General features: G+C 36.0%; 2 protein-coding genes across 4 annotated transcripts; both read left to right on the forward strand.

Annotated features, from left to right (window-relative positions):
• The first annotated feature begins 269 nt into the window (after positions 1–269).
• LOC119792237 (nucleolar transcription factor 1-A-like) lies at positions 270–8,521 on the forward strand. Its single transcript, XM_038298795.1, has 16 exons — positions 270–371; positions 459–634; positions 1,980–2,057; positions 2,990–3,145; positions 3,231–3,295; positions 3,386–3,446; positions 3,592–3,623; positions 5,596–5,737; positions 5,815–5,856; positions 6,224–6,286; positions 6,591–6,625; positions 6,706–6,895; positions 6,978–7,025; positions 7,105–7,176; positions 7,295–7,363; positions 8,016–8,521. Exons 1-16 carry the CDS (start codon positions 341–343, stop codon positions 8,049–8,051), a joined length of 1,296 nt encoding a protein of 431 aa, XP_038154723.1. The 5' UTR covers positions 270–340; the 3' UTR covers positions 8,052–8,521.
• A 2,312-nt stretch (positions 8,522–10,833) lies between these two features.
• Positions 10,834–22,332, forward strand: atxn7l3b (ataxin 7 like 3b). 3 transcript variants are annotated; one of them, XM_038298845.1, is made up of 10 exons: positions 10,834–10,955; positions 11,410–11,443; positions 11,519–11,642; positions 15,529–15,661; positions 16,706–16,877; positions 17,117–17,217; positions 17,331–17,353; positions 17,484–17,529; positions 19,497–19,577; positions 21,418–22,332. In XM_038298845.1, exons 3-10 carry the CDS (start codon positions 11,592–11,594, stop codon positions 21,495–21,497), a joined length of 687 nt encoding a protein of 228 aa, XP_038154773.1. In that variant the 5' UTR covers positions 10,834–10,955; positions 11,410–11,443; positions 11,519–11,591; the 3' UTR covers positions 21,498–22,332. The 3 variants fall into 3 exon arrangements, with proteins under 3 accessions (XP_038154773.1, XP_038154775.1, XP_038154774.1); XM_038298847.1 differs by having other exon boundaries at positions 19,497–19,573; XM_038298846.1 differs by having other exon boundaries at positions 19,497–19,505.
• The last annotated feature ends 915 nt before the right edge of the window (positions 22,333–23,247 follow it).

Consider the following 23,247-nt stretch of genomic DNA (forward strand, 5'->3'; position numbering starts at 1 on the left):
ACAATCCACACCAGTAGGTGGCGACTATGCTCACTCTACAGTGCTTTGCCAACCATTAATAAACTAGTAGAACAAGAAACAACTTTTTATTGGTTAATTTTTTTAGTGCTCTGGTGACGTTTATCAGTTCTGCGTTTTTATTGGACTTTCCCACTGCAAGGTTCCGGTTTTGAGCAAAGTACCCTTAGGAGTGTTTTCAGAACTGTAACGAGAGACATGTGGATGGTATCAGTCTTCTGGAGGTTTTAATCTGCTCCTTAAGCTTCTTTAAGCTTACTAGCTCAGCTACGTGTTTTAACACTTTTAAAACTTTTTAAAGGAAAGACCCTTTGGTTTAAAAATGAGTGAAAATGAAATGGATGCAAATTCTGGTGAGTAAATTTAATTGGAAAATGAAAATACTCTTGTTAAATCAATATTAAACGATTATTTTCCTTGTATGTGTGTATTGGCTATAGAGTGGAGCACTGCAAACATCCTGAAGCTCATTGGTTCTATTAGAGGCAACATCCCAGACAGTGAGAAGACGAGAGGTTATCGTATCGCTCTCTCTGCTGTAGATTGGGATAAAGTAGCGTTTCCTCCCTATTCTCCCGAGGAATGCCAGAATAAGTGGAAAAGTGTGATGATGAAGGTGAGCTACGTAAAAACGGTCAACTCATCACGAATTTAAATCAAACTTATTCATATATAAAACAATAACTCACGAGGGAAATGAACAGAGCTACATTGCCCCCTAGGTAACATGACATCAATTTATGGAAAGTTTATTTACATATATATATATATATATATATATATATATATATATATATATTTAAAAATTCCTCAACATTTTGCTCGTTCCTGGATTCGATTCCTGGCCTGGGGATCTTTCTGCAGGGAGTTTGCATGTTCTCCCTGAGCATGCGTGGGTTCTCTCCAGGTACTCCGGCTTCCTCCCACAGTCCAAAAACATGACTGTTAGGTTAATTGGCTTCTCTAAATTCTCCTTAGGTGTGTGTGTGGATGGTTGTTTGTCTCTTTGTTGCCCTGCGATGGACTGGTGACCTGTCCAGGGTGGACCCCGCCTCTTGCCCATAGACAGCTGGGGATAGGCACCAGCACCCCTCGTGACCCCGCTTGGGATAAGCGTGACAGAAAATGGATGGATGTATAGAGACATTTAAAGTTGTAGATGCAGACTCTGTCCTACATTGTTTGTATTGAAATGATAAAATGACTAATTATTATTACTTTCTATTAAAAATGGCTGTCAACTTGTCACTCTTCTGTGAAGGACAGACTTGAGGCATACATTTTTAATGGATCGTGGTGTCCTCGTTAAAAGCTGTGGTTATTAGGGCTGCAACTAACTAACGATTATTTTGCAAATCACTTCATCTGTTGAGTTTGAGTTGGGTTGAGTTTTTTTTCCCGATGAATAATCAGATAAACAAAGATTGAAGAAGATTTTTTGCGAAATTCAACCAGCTTAAACTAAAACTTTTCTGCTTGAGGAGTTCTGATAGAGCATATTGACAGAGAATTTTTTATCTTGAATACAAAATATTTATATATATATATTTGTTTTTTTAATCTTGGTATAATTACCGCTCTGAGTCACTCTGTCAGCTGAAAGCATGTTTTAGAGTTTCTATACTCAAGTAAACAATTCATCGATTACTAGATTAGTTGACGATTATTTCAATAATCGATTTATCACGATTAATTGTTTTTTGGCCCTAGTGGATACATTTCTCAATAAGAACTAGATTATATTTTCTGGCCATTTAAATTCTGAAGGTTTTTGGCTACACAGGCAAAAAAAAAAAAAGAACATTGGAATATTGGGGGGGGGATCTTTCCACTTGATATTCAACACTATTTTGTTTTAATCTAGCACAGACACACCTAAAAAAATATATATATACTTAAAATAAGTAAAAAAAATTTCATTTCACTGTATGGAGTGTGATAAATGTGTCTTTTCTGTTTAGATGCGCAAGATTCGGAGCCTCACAGAGCTCGTTGCCGAAGCTGAAGAGGCCATTTGTGATCCTTTTAACCACAGAAAGGTAAATGTCCAATGTGCAATGTGTCCATTGTTCTTAAATTGATTTTCAGGTCCAGTTTAAACCTGTCCCCAAAATGTGACCCATATGATTAAGTCAGAAATCAACGCCTCTCAGTAAGCTGCTCCAAGACTTTATGTAAAATCTATTGAAATTATCAAAATCTTACTTTAGATATAATTTCTTTGTTGTCAATTTTGAACTCAACTTTCCATTTATTTCTGAGACATATCAGGATGTACATCTGCCACACCTGTGTTGTTTGTCACTACCCGATCTGTCTGGAAGCATGATCCATCCTGCGCATTTCTTCTTATATACGTTCTAGCTTCACCATATGATCAAGAGCAGTACTGACAGCAGATGACTAAAATTGGTATTGAGAGGTATATCATTATAGTTCTCATATTATATCGCAGTCAGGAATGTTCACCAACTGATCCAAGTAAAAGCATCTCAGACCACCTCTGAAAATGGTCCCTTTTCATTGTTTTAACATCTGATTGTTAGTGCAGTCCCATTCGTTGAGAGTGCATGTTGGTGTCAGGTCTGAATTAAACAGAACAACTTTACTGATTTATAAAAACCTGGTAATATTTAATATCTTTCTTTGATAAGAAATCCTTTGTTTTTAAGTTGATTGTGCCAGAATCTCGTAATGCTGATGTGATGCTTTTTGTGGAACTAGTTTCTTGTTTATTAAAACTGAAATCATTTACATGGTCTAAACGGATCCCATTTTTACACAAAAATATATATTCTGATCTATGAAATAATAAAGCCAGTTAAAGTCAGCTCTAATTCAGCCTTAGATCTAAAACTACAAGTTCTTATCCTGCTCAGGTAATCTAGGAACTGATTCAGTTCCCAAAATGAACTGAACAGCAGCATGTTTTGCTTCTTTGTCAGGATTTCTACTTTTGATTTTCTTGCAGATCTACCCAGAGTTCCCCAAACCCCCTCCTCATCCGAGAATAGTCTATTCGGGGAAACAGTTTTCTTTGATAAAGCAGAAAAAACCTGAGTTGAGTTTTTCAAAGATTGCAAAGAAAGCATTCAAAATGTATGACAAACTCCCAGATGAGCAGAAGGTAAGTCATCTAGAAGTTGAAATATAATGAAATTAAAGAGCAGAATGGCTGAAACTGTAACGGATTCTTTTACTTTATGCTCTAGGTTCAGAATAAGAAGGAGCACGTCCTTGCACTCAAGAAATACAGGAGAGAGATGCATAACTTTTGGTAAAAAAAATAAATAAAATCCCTGTCTGCAAGTTTGATTTAGCAAAACTGATGGTCTGAATTTATATTGTGAACCATTTTGTTTTTCAGTAAAAAAAACAACCTACCTCCAGTTAGGACAACTTTGTGGAAAAATAAATCCTATTTAAATGTAAGACTTTCATTCAGGACATGTTGCCTGCATGATTTACTGGATAAAAAATGTAAATGCGGACTTAATAAGTTCCAACTGCAGATGATCTTAGGTGCTGTCCATACTTTTGTAAAACTATACATTTTTGTTACTTTTTCTATAGGAAGAAGATGGTCTGCCTAAAAAACCACCAATGTAAGCAACTCTCCTTATATTTTGCATCTTTATTTAATTTAAAAAACATCAGACTTTTCTTAAGGTTATCATTGTGTTTATGTTACATTCATTACAAGACATTACAAGAACGAGTTTAAAAAAAATGTAGGTTTTCTGATGTGGGTTTATTCATTTGTTTACTGCAAAACTTACCTTTTTGGGATCTTGGAAAAGCTTAAAGTATAAGTTTTCACTCCCTCTAAGTGAATATTTTCACTTATTTGAGACATTTATTGGTGTATTAGAAAACATTATATTTAGCCTGAGTAGCCGAAATGAATGAACAGAAAATAGGAACTAAAGCATAGTATACACTTATTATTATTATTATTATTATTATTATTTCATCCACTTATTGCTTTAGTCACAGTTAACAGAGGAAACACAGAAAATAGCTGTTCATGGGTCATTATTTGTTACCCAGCTCGTTTAGGGTCATTTCAAATGTCCGTCTATCACTTTAAACTTCTAAAAAAAAAAAATATTCCTGGAACACATTTACTGGCCTAATTTGAAATTTCTGGACATAAAAAAAATGTAAGCATCCTTTCAAGTTACGAGCTCCTCCTATTTGAAGAGGTCTTGCTTTAAAACATAGATTTCAGTTGTAAAAATGTTTATTAACCCTCTCAGGCTCAAAATAAGTTGTAGTTGATATTTGGAGAAAATGACCATATGGGGTAATCATATACAATTCAGACTTTTTTTTGAGAGAGACCTTCACATGCAATGAATTCTGGGATGTTGCAGATTTGCAACAGTGGCCCGGAGTGATAAATTAGCACTGAAGACTGAATCTGATATGGACGTTAACTTTATTTGAATGTCACAAGCAAAAATTAACAAAACAAAATTCGAAAAAAAAAAATTCTCTCATAAAATTAGAGACAACTTTTTCTCAAACTTTTTCTCCACCGACATCTCAAAACCTCTTGAGAAGGACGTTTCTGTTAAACTGTTGCTCAAAATATAGGCAAACTAGTAGATAAAGCATGTAGCATCCACTGGTACCTGTTTGGACACACGTGAAGCCACAACATTGAAATTGAGATGTCTCTGGTGAAAAACCCATAGGATATAAAATCTACTAATTGGCATGTGTCATATCTATACACAGTCATGATTCATCTTATGTAGTATTGATTTCAAAATAATGGAAATTGATGGTGATACATGAAATTGGTGCTTAGAAAATCTGTTTCAGTGACACCAAGGACTCAGCTATGCTGAAAGTAAGTCAGCAGTGACATCTGGTGAGCTGGAGAGAAACTGTTTGTTGCAAATGCACAACTAAGTCCTTCTGTTGTACTTCTGAGTTACAAAAGCTCTTAAAATATGGATGTAGAGTAATTAGCTAAGTGGGATTTAGCTGTTGCAAACCTGCATCATCTGCCTGGAGAGTGTTTTATTAAAATCTGCTTTGAAATAGCCGGCTTAGTGTAGAAAGGTATAAATGTTGCATAACTTTTATTTAAAATCCTTCCAGCCACAATGCAGAGCTGAAAAACACCCATTTAAAGTGTAAGTGATCATTTCTCCCTGATTTACCAAACTTGATATCACTCTGATTTCTGCTCCTGGTGTCGTTACTCGGATCCACCTTTAAGCAGCTATTAGGAACAATTAAAGGGTCTTTTTAAGATTGTAGCCTATTGCTTAATCTTTTTTTCCTTACACTTATAGGTTCCTTTTCTAACACAGTTTGCAATATATAGCTCTCTTTTGTTTTGTTTGTTTTCTTTTCTCATTTTATGTTGTATTTGATTTGCATAAAGTCAAAATATTTTGTCGTTTAGGAATATTTTGAAATGTTGAAAGCTAAGTTTGGGTCCATGTAGAACTGAGCCACAGTTTTTTTTTGTTTTTTTTCCTCATTATTTGCAGATAAATTAAGTAGCTGATTAAGGACTCTGGGTTGGTCTAATGTTCTTTGTTTTTCTTATTTCTTCAGAAATGGTGTGAGTCTGTTTTTCAAGGAATATACTGAAGAGCATAAGTCTTCATCTAAAGCAAATGCGTTCAAAGTTATGAGCGAACTCTGGAAAAAATTGAGTGACACGGAGAAGGAGAAGTACAACACACGCTGTAAAGAGGTACGTTTAAAAAGAAAATGTATATTTTCTTAGGAGCTGTTAGAAATACACAAAATATTTTTTTATTACTGTTTCAGATGAATATTGAGTATAATAACAAGCTGATGGAACATCTGGAGGTAAGTTAAGAGACTTTTCTTGAGTTGTTGGCAGAGAGTTTGGCTGAGTCAGAACGTCCGCCTGTCCCCTAAACCCCTCAATCACTATATAGATCAGGGACTATATAGTGGACTTTATAGTGAACTCGGTTAACTGACCGTTCGAACAGCTGGTCACTACTTTTCGCTCCCTGTTGGTCACATAAATCTGCCTCCCCATATGGTGCCCGCTCCATCTTTATTTGTCACCTCTGACGTGTAACGACTCTGCTCGTCTAGTGACCACCAATGTGGGAAATTTCGAGCCCACTACTTTTTTATCCACTCATTTAAAATGCCGTAGACACTAGTGCACAGCCTTTGTGTGACTTTTTGTTTGTGTCCTTAGAGGTTTGATGCGATGGAGAGCGAGCGGATCATCAAAAGAGGAATGAAGTTACAGAAGTCTTTGGTAAGATAATGATTTAAAGGTTTCCTTTGTTAACAAAATGAAGAAATGTGTCACTTCTCTGCATATGGATATTGTTTTTTAAAGTTGTCTTTTGAGCTGAGATGACTTTCAGGGTGACGTTTTACCTGTTGGCAGTTGTTCATATTGTAAACAATCTGTAAACTGTAATCTTCAAAGTACAATAAATAAATAAAAAGTTAGAGGGGTATGAGTACTTTGGAAGAGACTCTGCCGGTTGCTATTCTGCATTTTTTTTTATCCAACGTTACTCAGTCCTAAAGTCTCCTTTGTCATTTCTGTGTAGAGGGCGTTGCCAGGCGAGCCCAAGATGCCAAGCCAGTAAGTAAAAAGCTAATTATCATAAATATTCCTTAAAAGATTCAGTTTAAGTAATTTTTTTTTTTTTTCTATATTTTTAGGTCTGTGTATGTGTATTTTGTCAAAGATCAGATGAAGATTTTGAAGGAGACAATTTCCAACTACGCAGATCGTATGGTTAAAGTTAAGAAACTGTGGCAGAAGCTCCCTATAAGGGAGAAGGAACGTTACAAAGGACAGATTCAAGCAAACATGGAAAAATACTCAAATGACCTGAAAAAGTGGTTCAAGGTATTTAGAAAATGTCCGTCTTCACGCTGGGTTTCTAAAATGTTCTGGGAAGTAGATTGACCATTTTTCCATCTCTGTGCAGACGCTGACCCCAGAACAGCAAGCTGAATATTTAGAACAAACCCCCAGAGTAAGTGTTTCACAATTCCTGATTCTAAGGCTTCTGAACTTCATTTTTTTGGGAATACATTTTAAATCTGGTGTTGCAGAAACGGAAATTCCTTGATGCCCAGAAAAAAAGGGTGTATGACAGGGAGGAGCTACTTCAGTCTCAACCTTCAGTAAGTTGGGATGTAAATAGAGTTTTTATGCTGATGGGGACATTTTGAGAGGTGTTTAATAAAGAAAATTTCCCAAATCGACTCGTAATTTTGTTTTCTTTATTTTTTTGGTACAAAGGACTCAGAGGATGAAGTCATGCGTGATGTCAGCATTGAAAATGAAGAAGATATTTGGAGCTATTGTGAGGTAAAGCTGATGGTTCCTAACATAAATTAGTAGATAAACTATTTCACTAACAAGTCCCAACTACGTGGAACCAGCTGGTGTTTTTTTTCCACAGCTTATTTGATCTTTTATTACAGCTGCATAATTTCAATCTGTCAAATTTCATTTACTTACATTTATTTTATTTTCATTTTTACACTGTATTTTTCCACTTTACAAAGTTGAGGTGCACAGAGTGGGGGATCACTAACGATTGCTCTTTGCCGAATCTCACCCCATCATTCAGAGATCCCTCAGCTCCTAAAGACAGCTTTCCCATTGCCTTTGTGTCAGTTTTTAGGGATTTTGGAATTAAATAACTTGTTGATCCTAAGATTACATGCTTAGCTGTTCATCCAAAGTATAAATTACAAATTGAATATGTTTTATAAGAATTGCCGCCAATTGATACCAATGTGGATTCTGTTTTTTAACATTTTTTACACCCCCACTTATGATGCTTAGATCAAAGGCCAGAATGTTGAGTGTTTCTCCTTGAAATTAGGCTAACATCCTAAAATATGACTTTATTCAAATGTATTATATACATCATTAGTGGGGCTGCTCGTATGAAAGGTCTGTATGATCAGTGATGTTTGCACCAGTATGCTAATTATGCCTTTCCCTTTCATAGGAGGAGGATGGCGAGATGTTTGAGATGTTATGCTAACAGAGCTGATCAACAACAAACACTGGAATAGAGTTAAAAGGAAAGCTTAGGTTTTCAGACGCATCATCAGCTAAATTTCATAGGATAAAGAAATGCAACTAGAAGGCTGAATAAAGCCACATTATTCTCTTTTCTGGGGTCGGGTGTTCGCTACAAGACACGTTTACTTGTGAAGACTTACGCTATGAACTTAGCCAACAATTATCATACCTACATTAGAAGTATGTTTTAGAGCTTAAGGCTGTTCCTGACTGTATCCATATTGCTCTGACTTAAAGCTGCATTCAAATTGTCTGTCAAAATATCTGCTGTCAAAGAGGAAAATTAGAATGTTATTTTTCATTTTATGGAACTCTCTTGGTTTAAATTCTTTCAACTGAACAACTAATGTTTTATAATAGGTTTTTGAGACTGTCAAAAAAGAAGAATTGCTATTTTAATGGATGTGATAAATAAAAAAATCACATGAAGGCATTTGAATGTTTTAATAGAATGGGACATGAATGAATGAATGAATGAATAAAAATACCCTAAAGATACTGGGTTGTGTGTGTGTGTATTATTATTATTATATATATATATATATATATATATATATATATATATATATATATATATATACCCTTATTGTCATAAAGAGGTGAAATCCAGGTATGACAGTGGCAAAGAAATTGTAGAGTGGAGAAATTTTACAGTTCGCACAAGATCCAATGAAATTAAAGACTATTTTAAAGTTGAACCGCAGAAGATTATCAGATCTCAGGATACTGTGTAGTTATAAATGAAAATAATGCACATTTAGAGTAAAAAGAAGTGGCCTCTTTAAAGTAAGATGGAAAAACAGTGATAAGCATGATAATAGAAAACTTTTCTAGAGCAGGAAAAGGACCTCGACAAATGGTCATTAACATCTGTTAATCTGCAGATCTCTATATATGTACAAATGTATATTTTTAACAGATTATACAGAAAGCAAACTGCATAGCATAAACTTCTTGATCAGCCAGGTCTCCCTCGAAAAAGATTTTATCTCAAGGGACTTCCTGGTAAAATAAAGTTTAAATAAAATAAAAAAGAAAACTGTGCCTCATATGGTATGGCTGTACACACCTTTGGGACAAATATGCCATTTGGGAAAGAAATGGTACATGACCACATCAAGAATATGTCAGACGTGTATCTAAAACTTTTAAAGTTGATCTAAACTATTTTCCTATGAGAACATTTAATCTTAATGTTTCTGCATAAAATGTTTTAATATTTAAATAACACTACAATCCAGTCTAATAATTTTTTCCTACACTTTCGTATTTTCATTTATCTTATTTTACAATACTGTCATTTATGTGTAATAACTTCCTCATTCAAAACCGTTTTATTGTGTGCCTCACTGTATTATTTCTGCACCAGCATTTAGAATACTTAATCTTTTGAAAGAAATGGTTCAATTTGTTTATTTTTTGTGAGTGTGTCTGCAAGGGCGTCATAAATGTTTGTGGTGAAAATATTTTTTTGGTTCCCCACTGGTTTGAGATCCGGTGAGTTTGAGTGTTTTGTACATTTTAGGACATCCTCAGGTTTCAGGTAAAACGTTGGAGAAAAGATTATTGTTCCTGACAACTTCTCCTCTTCAAACTGTGCTTTACCAGCTAGAAGTAATCATCACAAGGTTGGGACACTGCTCAGGAAGGAAAGCACATGTCCGGCTGCAATACTAATTTGGCTTGTGGAGTTTAAATTATGCTAAATTATTGTTTTTCTTTAATTATACAAGCATATGGAGTATAAGCAAATGAGGAAAAGAGAAGCAAAGAAAACTCTGAGGCTTAATTTCTGTTTAATCTCTGTCTCTGGTACATGCCTTAAAAACAAAAATTTTTCCCATGAAGCCTAAGCTGTCTGTTGTACAGAAAGTTGAATGTTGTGGATGTATTACAAACATTTTGAACAATATTCCAAAAAAGTTAAAAAACAATCCACTGGACTTTGTTTGCAAGTTTGATTCCCACCCAGGAAGCTTTTTCAATTCAAAATGTCAGGAATTGGTAAAAACTTCCTGAATTGGAAGCGAAATGTCTTCAAACTTGGAAACAAAGTCCAGTGGATTGTTTTTATTTTTTTTGGAATGACTATGACATGGATGACTGAGAACCTTCGGCATTTTGAACAATGAAGTACAACTTAATACAAATATCTAGTTGAATCCATAGTCTGATTTAATTATGCATAAAACCATCTGAGCTTATATTTGCCTTAAAATCACGTGGTGATTGTGCTTTATATGTGCAACATAACTATCGTATTATAAGTGTAGAAATGCTCTATCACATTTTAATATGCTAATTGTAAGGTTTTATAAAACTTTTTGTTTCCAATGTAAAAAAGGCTCAAAACCAGTAAAATTATATTTTTTTTGGTATACTTTAAAGGTTATCATGACACAATTTTAAATTTATCAAATTATTAAATTCAGAGGCGTAGTCAAAATTTTTTTATAAGGGTGGCCAGGCATTAACCAATGTACACTTAGGGGTGGCCGAAAAATCCACATTCTCTAAAAAAGACAAACTAAATATTATGAACAGGATGACTGTGCTGTGATAATTACAAGGGACGCATCGATGAGACTGGCGATCCATTGCTTCTGTCTGATATTGTTGAATATTAGTGCATATTTGAACATACATGTCTTCAATTAGGCTGTTCAAGTAGAATTTTAATCATGTACATGAAAAAATAAACACCCATGTATTTTATATTTATGTTATTCGGTGGTGGGGGGGAGAAAAAACGGCATGAAGGCAGCAAGATAATCAGTGCGGCACAGGAGGGAATTGGTGGAACTAGCGCAGAGATCGATTGCTTCTGTTTGATTCCAGTAAAGATGGATGCCTGTCGAAATAGGTAAATAAACTTAATTAAGCTTTTCATGGGAACGTGGTTGCGATAATCCCTGCGGAGAAGGTTTTATTTTGGGAAATAAATGCAGTATTTTCGCTGGCGGGTTATTTTAGAGCAAACAGGGCGGCGGGCAGCCGCAGTGCTGTGTTCAGGGACGTGCTGCCTAGCTACCGTTGGATGTTTCTTTAACTGCGAAGCAATTAAAAATATATATTTGTGTCGCTGCTTTTAAGACCCCCTGCTGTGCATCTTTGCCCACCTCCCTTGTAGCCATATTAGCTGTTGACGCAGTCCTCCTCCTTTTTATCTCCTGGTAGTGTCGGCACCTCCAGCCTGTTCATAGCCGCTCTTTGTTTCGTCCAGGTTCAAGCTAAGCTCCTTTCATTGAATGGTTGAAGCAACGCAGTGTTTGGACTCTGCTGATAGCCCGTGTTTTGTTTTGTGTGCTTGTTCTCAGGTTGTGAGTGTGTTCAGCGACTCTCTGCTCAGTGGTGAGTATCTGCATCCCATTCCCAGTGAGAGACTGTGGTGTCTGTGCTGCTAACTGTGCTTCTCTCCTGCTGCAGTCCAGGTTTGGCCAATGCTTGCTGCGCTACAGCATGACCACAGCAACGTCTGCTCATCTGGTGGATCTGGCAAATGAAAATGGAGGAGCTTTCGGTGTCCAGCCTGGACAACAGCAAGCTGGAGGTAGTTTGTAGGAAAAGCTGCAATTTGTAAACATAACAGTGCTGTAAAGAAACATTTACCTGCTTTTTTTTCTTCTTTGAATTTAAATGAATCCAGAGGCGTAGCCAGAACATTTTTTTTATAAGGGTGGCCAGGTAATAACCAATGTACACTGAGGGGTGGCCGAAAGCGGGGTTAAACCAAATAAAAATCAGCGTGGTCTGAATAAAGAAAATCATTACCACTAAAGGTCCGAAAACATTTTTAATTATAATCTGTTACTTTAAACAGAATTTATCATTGAAATAAAACGAGGTGTTTATGCATCCATTTTATACATTGACTTTTTAAATAAAAAAAAAAAAGAAACATTTTTTAGCCTAGTAAACTAGCCCCACCCGCCAGCGGCCAAAATTCATTTTTGCCTGCATGTTGGTCTAGCCTCGATCAATGCCCCAGGCCCTAGAACTGGCGGGCCAATCATAACGCAGAGATGTGTTTTCATTAAACGTGAGCAGGAAGACGCTCTATGCTCACTCATTTTTAAGAAGGACGTATTCGTCGTTTTACCGACAGGTTGTGTGTTTACACTCCCCCACCAGCTTCCTGTCGCACTTCCTACGTCACAGTCAGTTACGCTCATTGGTCAGAGCGTTGGCCAATAGGCACACACAGCGGTTTGAAAAATGACGGGTTGTTCTCGTCAACAATCTTCCAATGTTTCATTCATCGGGGCCAGACTAAATAACACCTTTCTTCTCCCATTAAGTGTGGTTTATCAGGCTAACATTTTTCCATTTTAAAATCAAAAGTGCTTTTTGAAGTAGAGGGCAATAATCATTCAGTTTGGTATATAGACAATTTCCTGATACACATATTTTATAAAACACCTGAACTGACTGTTATTTTTCTTTCTTTTTTCTGGCTTAATGAGAGCAGTGGGCTTCAGGCTGCCCTGCAAGGCTTTAAACCTGGGTTTGAATGGAGACAAAGCCATTCTAAAGCACATATCAAGGTGCTAATCTGGTCCTGGATTGATATTTATTATTGATTATGTTCATGGTTTAGAATCCTGCTTCACAGCAGCAGGTTGAGCCAAACATACTCTAAATGTTCAGGCTCGGCTCCGGTCCGGCCAGGTCAAGATCCGCTATTACAATCGCACCAAACAGGAAAAAAAACAGCGAGAAGTTCTGGGCTGTCAAATTAAAATATAGTAACAACAAATTAGAGCATAATTCTTATATATTTTTTAAAAAACTAACAACGTTTATTTAAAAGATTGGATGCAAACTATTGGTACTTCAACAGACCAGGAAGCAGATTTCTCATCTCTATCAGAAACCGCACATATGCTGGATGCTGATTGGGATTTTTAAAATATTAAATTAAGTGTTCATTTCTGCATGTTTTGCTCCTACAAATTTAATGATGATATTGCACATGCTCTCTTCGAGCTCAGAGGATAAGCCAGGTTCAGCAATACGGGAGGAACAGCAGAGGCTGTAGGCTTTGCGTTTAGCAGGAGGTCTGGTGCGCTGTGGGGCTGAGCGGAGACAGAGGATGTGGGATTTCGGGGTAACAGGAGAAGCTGCGCAAGTGACATTTAGACACTGTTGTCAGACAACGTGTGCTAAATGTTTTAAATCAGGTTGGGTCCAGATTAGCCAGCAGGTGGGTCCGGATCAGGACTGCAGTCCGCTAATCCGTGACCTCTGATCTCCACTGTTCTAACAGGAAAATTAACGAGCAAAACATCCATATTTTCTAAATAAAGACAAAATTTACTTTCGTACAGCCTTTGCTAAGAAGTAAACGCATATATTTAAACATTTGTGCTTTCCAGTGACGTGCGGTGAGGTTCATAGCTGGTGAGGCACTGACGTCATCAGAATCAGATTTGCAAATAGATGCATAGATTGACAGCAGTTTACAGGTTATGTTTCACTTCTGCATCCTTACACATACAAACTGTAGCTCACAAAACACACATTTCCTTAAAAAACAAAACAAAATAAATGTTATTACTGTCTTACCTTTACTTATAAATGAATAGAAGTCCTCCTTATCTTCCTTCAGTTTTAAAAGTCTCTCTGTCTCAATGGAGATCACTGCCAGGGAAGAAAGCCTTCCTTGATCCGTCCTGTTCCTGCCTTATGTTTTCAGTCTCTTGAGCACCCCCTGCCATGAGGCAAGAGAACTGCCTGCCTCACCTCGAACTTGTTCTCTGCCGTTTATAATCGCTCATTACACGAAACACGTTACACAAACACAGTTGGTGACAAAAAGCTCTGTACATTATATACATAAGCCAAATTATTAGAAATAAGTTCACATATTACATTTGTTTAAACCATTTTATTGACGCCGTACAGCAACATGCTCTCTCCGCTTTGCAGCCAGCGCAGAGCCAGGGGTTGCGCAATCCAAGGTGAGGCAGAGCTCGCTGCTGCCTCACCGGCATCGCTTCCAAGCATTTGAATGGGAAAATAAGAAAATTCAGCGATTTTGAACAAATAAAAATCGAAATTGGTGAAGCTACGTGAAAAATGAATATTTTTTAGTACAAACCACCGGATGAATATAACAATTTAAATTACTTTATGATTATATATTTTCTTTCTTTCCATGATGGCTGGTGAGGCACTGCCTCACCTGCCTCCCCTGACCGCACGTCACTGGTGCTTTCTAAATAAAAGGTATAGTAGATAAAATTCTTTCAGTTTTGAGATCTGGGGCGTAATTCTTTTCCGTCGTCATTAATTCCCTACTTTGTATAAATAAACATTCTTTATTAAATTGATATTTACAAGCACTAATATCTACATAAATTGATGATTTAATAACTTTTTTATTAAAATTGTTATTTATCTATGATTTCACTGAAGACTCCCAAATGACTTACAGAGACACATTTTCTCTTTACCCAATATAACACAAAATCTAGTTCTGAAAAGAGCATGAATTCTGTATTTATCATATTTGATGTTAATATATTGATGTGTATAATTAACCACACAAAATTGTAATGTTTTGAATATTCCACTTGAGTGTATTACTGCTGCCACCATCTGTATTAGAGGGAAAAAATGGTAGGGGTGACCACAGGGGTGGCAAATGATGGCCATTGCCACCCCTGGCCCCCATCTAGCTCCACCCCTGAATGGATCAGCTCATCCAAAATCTTGTAATATCGCAAATGGAAGCAAAAAAATTTCACTCATTTCAATTCAAATGTATCCAACCAACTTATTGAAATGTAGGATTTCCCATAGTTTGTCATAAATTAAGAGTGGAAAAACAAACATTTTTGTTTAAATGTACAACCAGGAATAGTGGTTGATAATATAGCATCAAGATATTTTAAAAACATAATCTATAAATAATCTCCAAAAGCAACGAATCATGACCCAGTCTAAATAAATTTGTCCTGAAGGAAATATGACTCCATCAACATCTGTCAGGAAGGGATAACAAAGCCATTTCTAAGGCTTTGATACACCAGCAAGCCATTCTTCACAAATGAATGCATTTGGAAAACGGTTCAAGGAGTGCAATACCTACTAAAGTTACTCAAACAGCAATTTGACAGCTCATCTAGGAGGTCACCAGTGCTCAGAACATCTAAAGCTCCACAGATTGCTAATCCTTAGGGCTAACAATGGATTAACAATACGAAAGACGGAGCACATAAAGTTTGTAAAGTTTTCCTCCTTTTTATAAAAAAAAAAAAGTAAAATGTTTTTGCAATAATTTTAATAATTTATTTCTGGTTATATCTCAAACGTGTGAGATTAGAAAAAAACAAGTAAATTAGTATGGGGTAAATACTTTTCACATCACAATAAAACTCGACGGACAAATTGCAGAGTTCCTTATGAATAGAAACGCATGTCCTCCCTGGCAGGCCCTGGCTCAGGACATCCTGTCTGACCTGGTGGAGGATGCATGCCTGGGTCTTTGCTTTGAGGTCCACCGGGCTGTGAAACAGGGCTATTTCTTCCTGGATGACACGGACCAAGAAAGCATGAGGGACTTTGGTAAGAATAATCTATTTTCCCTTATTTGAAAAAAAAATAAATAAATAAATTGTTTTCCCTTTCTTAAAGGGAAATAATCTGAATATAGGAGATTGTCAAAACAAACATTAAAGTAAAATATTAACTAGGGCTGAAACAATTAATCGGACTAATTCAATATTTGAAATAATCGTCAACTAATTTAGTAATTGTTAAAGGTATAGAGGACAATCTTTTATTTCCAGGTGGATCATCTAAATAAGTCGTCCTCCTGATTTTCAATCATTCTGGTGATATGTTTACGTAAGGACTTCCTACATGCTCGTCCCGTTAGCCATCTTTTTCTGCCCATGTGCATTTTCAGGTGTATATCTGTGGTGAGCTACAGTTTCAGACAGTCATTGAAGCTCACCTTTCTCAGCATGATTCTTTAAAAAATGGCTGAGGGTCATAAGAGAAAAAGTGTCTACGAAGTGTATGAGAAGAAAAGAATGGCATCAAAATAGGCAGATATATCCCGGAAGGCTTTGCACATAGAGTTCTCGTTCCCTCTCTTTAGCGGGTACAGAGTTGTGCATTTTTTTAAAGTTTGCGAAAATTCTTTGCAATACCTTTAACTGCAGTTGAGAGACTATAAACTATGCTTTTAGGTGACAGATCAACGAACCCTTGAGCAGCAGTTATACAAAAATTGTTGAAAAGAAAAATCATATAAACATTTTGCATTGAAAAAAAAAAAAGCTTTTTCATCTGTCAATATCCTCTATCCAGAACACATTTGCTACTTGATTATTAATCAATCAAAACTATCTCTAACTTTTCTGAAGTCAGAGTAATTATTAAACAGCTGGAACAATTAAAACCATGGCTGAAAAAGGATTCAGGTTAGAAAATAATTGCATACAGGATAACACTAAAGTAAGATGGATGTATTTATAGTTGATGAGGCCAGGAAACACACAACACATAAATATTCCTACATTATAAGGAGCTTTTTTCCTAAAATCTTCAAGGTGAGATTTTGTTGCAGATTTATTCAAAGTGCTTGATTTGTACCTATTTCAGAAATTGTGGACCAGCCTGGCCTGGATGTGTTTGGCCAAGTGTACAACCAGTGGAAAAACAAGGAGTGCGTTTGTCCCAACTGCAGCCGGAGCATCGCTGCCTCCCGCTTCGCCCCACACCTGGAGAAATGTCTCGGGATGGGACGCAACAGCAGCCGCATAGCAAATCGCAGGTCTGTTGAGAAAACGGGAAACTCAAATTAGCATTGTCTTGGTTGTTGATATTAAAATCATTAAAAGGCTTAGTAAGTTACCCCACTGTGTATCCAGAGAGATTCACTTTGAGCTGTACATTCAACAATAATTTATTTTAGCAGTAAAACTATGACATCGTTTTACAATGAATTGTGTTTTGTTTTAAGCTGTTATTCACTTCAAGTCGTTGCTTGTTTCGTCTCTCACTGTTTCACAGAATAGTTACTGGTAACAACACCAATAACAAATCAGAGAGTGACCAAGAAGATAATGACGATGTCAATGATAACGACTGGTCCTACGGAGCAGAAAAGAAAGGTGATGTGCTAGAGCATCTTGATGTTCCACACAAGTTTAATCTTGCAAATCTTGTTTTTTTTTGTTTTGTTTTTTTGTTTTTGTTCTTATGTTTGCTTGTTTTTCTTTTACAGCAAAGAAAAGAAAGTCAGACAAGGTGCTTTTATTTTCCCCCTGCATAAATATGTTTTTTTTTGTTTTGTTTGTTATGGAAAATATGAATAAATTAAGAAATTTCCATCTGGACTAAATATAATCACTTTTCTTTGTTTCTTTTTTATCCTCAGAATCCAAATTCACCAAGAAGATCCAAATCATTTAAGCATAAAAGCAGTAAGTAAACATCTACTACTATTTTTGTAATTGTAAAAGTTAGATAAAAATATACGGTTACAAAACTTCTATTGTATTTCTCTTAAAAACTTCAAATTCACAATTACAATAGACAAATATTTGATTCAAAATTACCTTCATACTAAAAGGTTTTTAATTAAAAGTAGTATACCAGTTTGACCCTGACCAAGTCTGGGTTTTATACACTTGTGAAAAAGATAAAAATTGTGAACAACCCCAAACTCTTGACATTTTTCAGGAATATATCAATCAATATCAATTAGAAAAGTACTGGAATGACAAAAGTTCTTTAAATGGTGTCTGTCTGCATGTTTAGCGTGTGCTGGTGTTTTTTTTTTTTTTATCTTGTCATATTCTGAAGTAAGAAAATACAGTTTTCATGGAATGTTTTAGAATTTACACAATATAAAAGATACTTGAAAATGGCGAATTTTCTACAGATTTTTACACCTGTCATGAAATAAATTCGAAATATCATTTTAAGACAAAGAAAGAGGGTTGTTTATATTATAGCATAAGATGAAATGTAACATAAAGGACAGAGCTACATTACAGGGAAAATGTGTGATGTGCCTTTCTGATGTGGATAAGAAAGAAAATTGCATAATTGTTTCAGTATTATTTGTATTCTTAGATTTTATTTCCATCGCAATCTCTCAAAGTCGTATTTCTCAATCTTCCCATTTATCTGTTTGTTTGCCTGTCTATCCATTACCCATTTATCTAGGCTTCCAATTATTGATCCATTTGTCCAGACATCCATCCATGCATTTCTCAGTCTGTCCATCTATCTCCCCGCTGCTTCAGTAATGTTTGTAGTTTCCCTTTTTAAATCCCTAACCCTTGCAGAACTATCTGCACTTAGCCTTATATCTTAAAGGTATATTGGAGGATGTTCATTTTCCGGGTGGATCATCTAAATAAGTGGTCCTCTTAATTGTCAATCATTCTGGTGATATGTTCACGTAAGGCCGTCCTACGTGCTCGTCCCCATTTTCACCTAACCCTATGCCGAGAAATACCTGGCTGCCCAGAATTACGTCCCCTCTCTCACACTGAAGGACTGAAACAAATTGAAATATGAATGAAAAGAGAGCTTTTAAACATATTCTTAATGTTTTCATATTTCTTATTCATGGATGCCCTAAAATGTATAGTTTTGGTGGACAGATAAATTTGAATGAATATGATTTTTACTTGTATAGAGACACGTTTTAGTCGATGAGCTACAGTCAGTGTCCAATGAATATGTTCTCTGCTCAGTGGATAGCAATTTCTGCTTTTTCTATCAACACCATTCCATATAATTTCTGACAAATCAATAAGAATATGTTTAAAATTTCCCCCATATTTCAATCTTTTTTCCCAACAATATGCAAGAGTTTAGGGCGATGCATGCTCCTGCGACAGGGGAGGTATTCCTTGGCATTTATCTGTCTACCAAAACTCTCAATTTTAGGGCACCCATGCATAAGAAGTATGAAAAAATATGAAAAGTTCCCTTTTCATACGTATTTCAATCCCTTTTCTCATCAGCGTGCGAGAGGGGAGGTATTTCTCGGCATAACACGGTGGTGAGTCTGACATGGCGGAAAATTGCAAATCCTCTTTTCGAAGTAAGCTTGTATGAGCGATGCAAACAGCAACTTATAAACAGAGCGTGCACTAGGAGAAATGGGCTTATGCATGCACACATGCTTAATAAGGTGTTCCCTCTCTCGAGCAGGTACAGGGTTGTGTATGTGTGTTTTTTTTTTTTAAGTGGAGAGGGACGGTTTTTTCAAAAATTAATGAAAATCCTCCATTATACCTTTTAAAGTTAGCCTACAAAGGGTTCTAGAAAAGTCTAAAATGACTTTGAGCTCGAACATGTACAGAAGCCCTGATGAGCTTTGTAATTCTCAACTAGCTTCACAAGCTCTGCCTTTTATCCAACTGTTTCACAGGTACAGCAAGTAAGACCAATCAAGACAATGAAGCTCATGCAACGCCCAAAGACTCGTACATTGCCTCTTCAAGGCCTGTGGGTAGGGACAGGGGGTAATCTTTAATATGGGTTTGCAGCTGATAAACAGCATTTGTTTTTATTTTGGTTGATACACAGAGCTGCTTATTGTGCAACAGTTTGCATTGTAAGTAGAATGGAGGAAGCAGTTAAAATCTTAATGTGGACTGTATCTGTATGTGTAGAATTACGTTTTAAAGTTCTCTGTTTTGCTTAGATTTTATTAGTTTTAAATATATTTAGTCCAATTTATGCCACATCCTCTAATCATAATGACAACCCAGCCAAAAATGGGTGAAATGTCTTTTTATAGCAGAAGCACAACTATAAATATTTCTGAAATCAGTATAGAAGAGTTTTTACTTTGTAATCCATAAATATCTATTTTTTTAGGGTATACTGTTCCATTTAACCACTCTAAAAATGAGAAGGGCTGAAAAGAAGTTGAAGGTTTGTTTTGCTACCAAGGAAGATAAGGGAGGGAAAAAGTTTCCAAAGCTTCTCATCAGAGAACTTCTGCATCTTAGTGGCTCCAAGTCTCCATAACAACCATTAGAGACTACAGGCTTATATGGAATCTTTTATCAGGAAATCAAATGTATTCAGACCTTCCATCACAAATGTAAATAATCAGTTAAATCCTGGAGGACCTTTAATTGGAACTAAGGGTTATGGTCAGATTAGGCTGAGCTTCTCAGCAACAAACACTGAGTTTGAATTGAAGGATAAATGTGTAAGAAATGGCGTCATGCTTACTGTTAGGCACAGGGACAATCATTGCAAGTTTTAAAATGAAAAATCGTATTTCTTTAATCAATTTTTTCCTAAAAACTAATATTTTTGCAACTAGGGTTAAAAATGGATGCCTTTACATAAATATTTACCAGTGGTGCCAATAGGGCACCTTATTAAAACTTATATTAATCACTGAAAATGGATACTTGTAGGGGACTTTGTTTCTCTGGTTTCTGCACCAAAATAATCTTCTTCCCTCTAAAAAGTGTAAAACGTTACCATGTTAAATTCTACAAAAATGTATGCAGGCCTGTTTCTGCCACATGAAAGTTTAAAAAATGCTAATTAGAAAGTCATAACTATGAGATTCAAAGCTGAGATGGGGGATCTGGAGTCAACAAGTCATCTCTTTGTCATGTATTTGTTCTTCCCAGCTACTGAACCAGGTGAGTCCAATCTAGTTTAACCTGTGCAGATTGGACTCACCTGGTCAGAACAAATACATGACATAGAGATGACTTGATGACTCCAGATCCCCCATCTCTGATTCAAAGTCACAATTTCGAATCTCAAATTCATAATTATGAGATATTTGGCATTCAAACTTATGTATCTTATAATTAATGCTTTGAAACTCAAAATTATGACTTTGTATCTCATAATTATGGCTTTCAAAGTCATAATTATGACTTTGACAGTCGTAATTATGACTGCATCTCATAATTAGGACTTGAAATTATGACTTTGTAATGACTTTGTAACTCATAATTATGACTTTGAAAGTCGTAATTATGACTAACTCATAATTATGATTTTGTGTCCCGTAATTATGACTTTCTATTTGGCATTTTTTGATTTTCATGTGGCGGAAATGGGCTTCCATAAAAATGTAGCCTCTGATGTGATTTTTAGTTTACCCTTAGATTTGTTTAAATCGTTTAATTTTCTTTTTTGCTAATTTACCAACTGTTGCATTTATCCTATACAGTTATTTAGTTTTCAGATTTCCCTCTAGCAATAATTAGAAATTGAATTATGATGCATAATTAGTCATATCTTTAATGACAATACTTGTTTTCATATGCTAGAAACAAATGAGTGACTTCCTGCTTTTTATTTCTGCACAGGCATGATGGGTCCTAGACGTCGTATAGAGAACCAGGAGAGTCCCCGCATGCTGATGAAAGACGAGGCTTTCTCACAGTAATGCACTTGGCCGCAAACACACCTTGAACTGTGTAGATGAACGCGCACAGGCAGAGAAAACAAGGGAAAGGAGGAGCGCCTCAGCTTCGGTTCCTAAAGTCGAGCCAGCTGACATTGAGCTTATCGGTGACATTTGTGGTGTTTGCTGCTCTGCAGGAGCAATCCTGAACTCTCAAATTGTTCTTAATGGATCTGTTTTAGTTTTAATCACAGAATCATTGAACCAAACAATGTTTTCCCTTTTTTTTTTTTTTTATAGTGAGTATCGTGTATAATTTCTCTGCACACCTTAAGAATCAAGGAACGATTCATTGGCTGAGTGCAGACAGTTGTATTTAGTGCAAATATCTGCACACATTGTTTTTTTTTTAAGAAAGAAAAGATCAGGCTATAGGTGAGCTGAAATCTCTTTTGTTTTTTTTAAGAAAATTTGATTATTTAAGAGTTGGTGTCAAAGACAATCATTGAAAATGGTTTGTCTTTTGTTTTCCCATTCTTCATCAGGGGTTGTAGATTTTCAGTTCACAATGTGAGCAGCTCTGTTTTTGCTCACCTGAGGAAAATGGTTTAGAAATGTCCAGTAAATGAACATCTAATTTTGGAAGCAGGCAGGTTGCCCTCAGGAAGCAGGTTTCTTTTGGTTTGTCTTTTAGTGGATAGACTCTGCTTGTTTTTTTAGCATTCAAATATGTCTCTGTATTATGTTTACATTGTAAAGGGTCACATATGTCCTTGGTGTGATGTGATAGTGTAAATATTCTAATAGTCCTATTGCTGCTGTCATGGCTCAGTTTGTTTTCATCTGTCTAGCATAATAAATGATTTGTAACCTGTCAGATGGCTCTGTAATTGTTTAACTAGAACGTAGTGACCAGTAGGGGGCATCCCTGATCACAAGAGCTACACTAATCACCAATTCAGTCTGGTTTTGTTTTGAGACATCTCACTCCTTCGTGGCTGTTTAATAAATGCAAGAAGATTCTGTAGTTTTTCAAAAATAGATAAAAGATTCTGCTTGTGTTTTGAGCCTAAACCTCATCCTCTTCATCTTTTTTGCAATTCTATACTTGGTTTAAAGAGGGGTTATGTTCTGAACTGAAACTACATGCAGGGAAATACTTGAATCAAACCTGTTCTTCAAAAGACCCTAGACTGAGAAAACAGACTTCCAATTAGATGATAACCCCAAACATACAGTCAGAGCTTTGATATAATTGTTTAGAGCAAAGCATTTATGGTTTCTATTAAGGTTTAGTCCACGTATGTCAGACCTCCAGTCCTCGAGGACAGGTGTCCTGAAACTTTAAGATGTCTGCTTCAGGATACCCTCAATTATATGGTCCATAGCAGGACTTTGCAGAGCTTCATTTTGGCTTTAATTAAGCCATTTGATTCAAGTATGTTTAACCACAGACGTATGTAAAAGTTGCATGATACTAGCCCCTGAGCACTTCAGATTGACATCCCTGGGTCACAGTTTGTCAGATTTGTAAAATGTATTTTTATTGATGCTCTCAATGCAATCCGTCAGCTTGTTTAAAGCTGTTAGTAGCAGACCCTAAAAGACAGATGGAACTCCTAGCGAAAGGTGGTTTCAAGTCGATTATAGAAAATTGTAAAACTCTAACCAACACCCTATGGAGGATCAATGCTACCATAATTAAAAATAAATACAGAAATAAATAAATGCTCCAAAAATAATTAAGCATACAATTAATCCCCCCCAAAAAATACAATAAACAAATAAATGT

This window comes from Cyprinodon tularosa, unplaced genomic scaffold (assembly GCF_016077235.1).
Source record: "Cyprinodon tularosa strain WSP-4 unplaced genomic scaffold, ASM1607723v1 ctg416, whole genome shotgun sequence".
Taxonomy (NCBI): domain Eukaryota; kingdom Metazoa; phylum Chordata; class Actinopteri; order Cyprinodontiformes; family Cyprinodontidae; genus Cyprinodon; species Cyprinodon tularosa.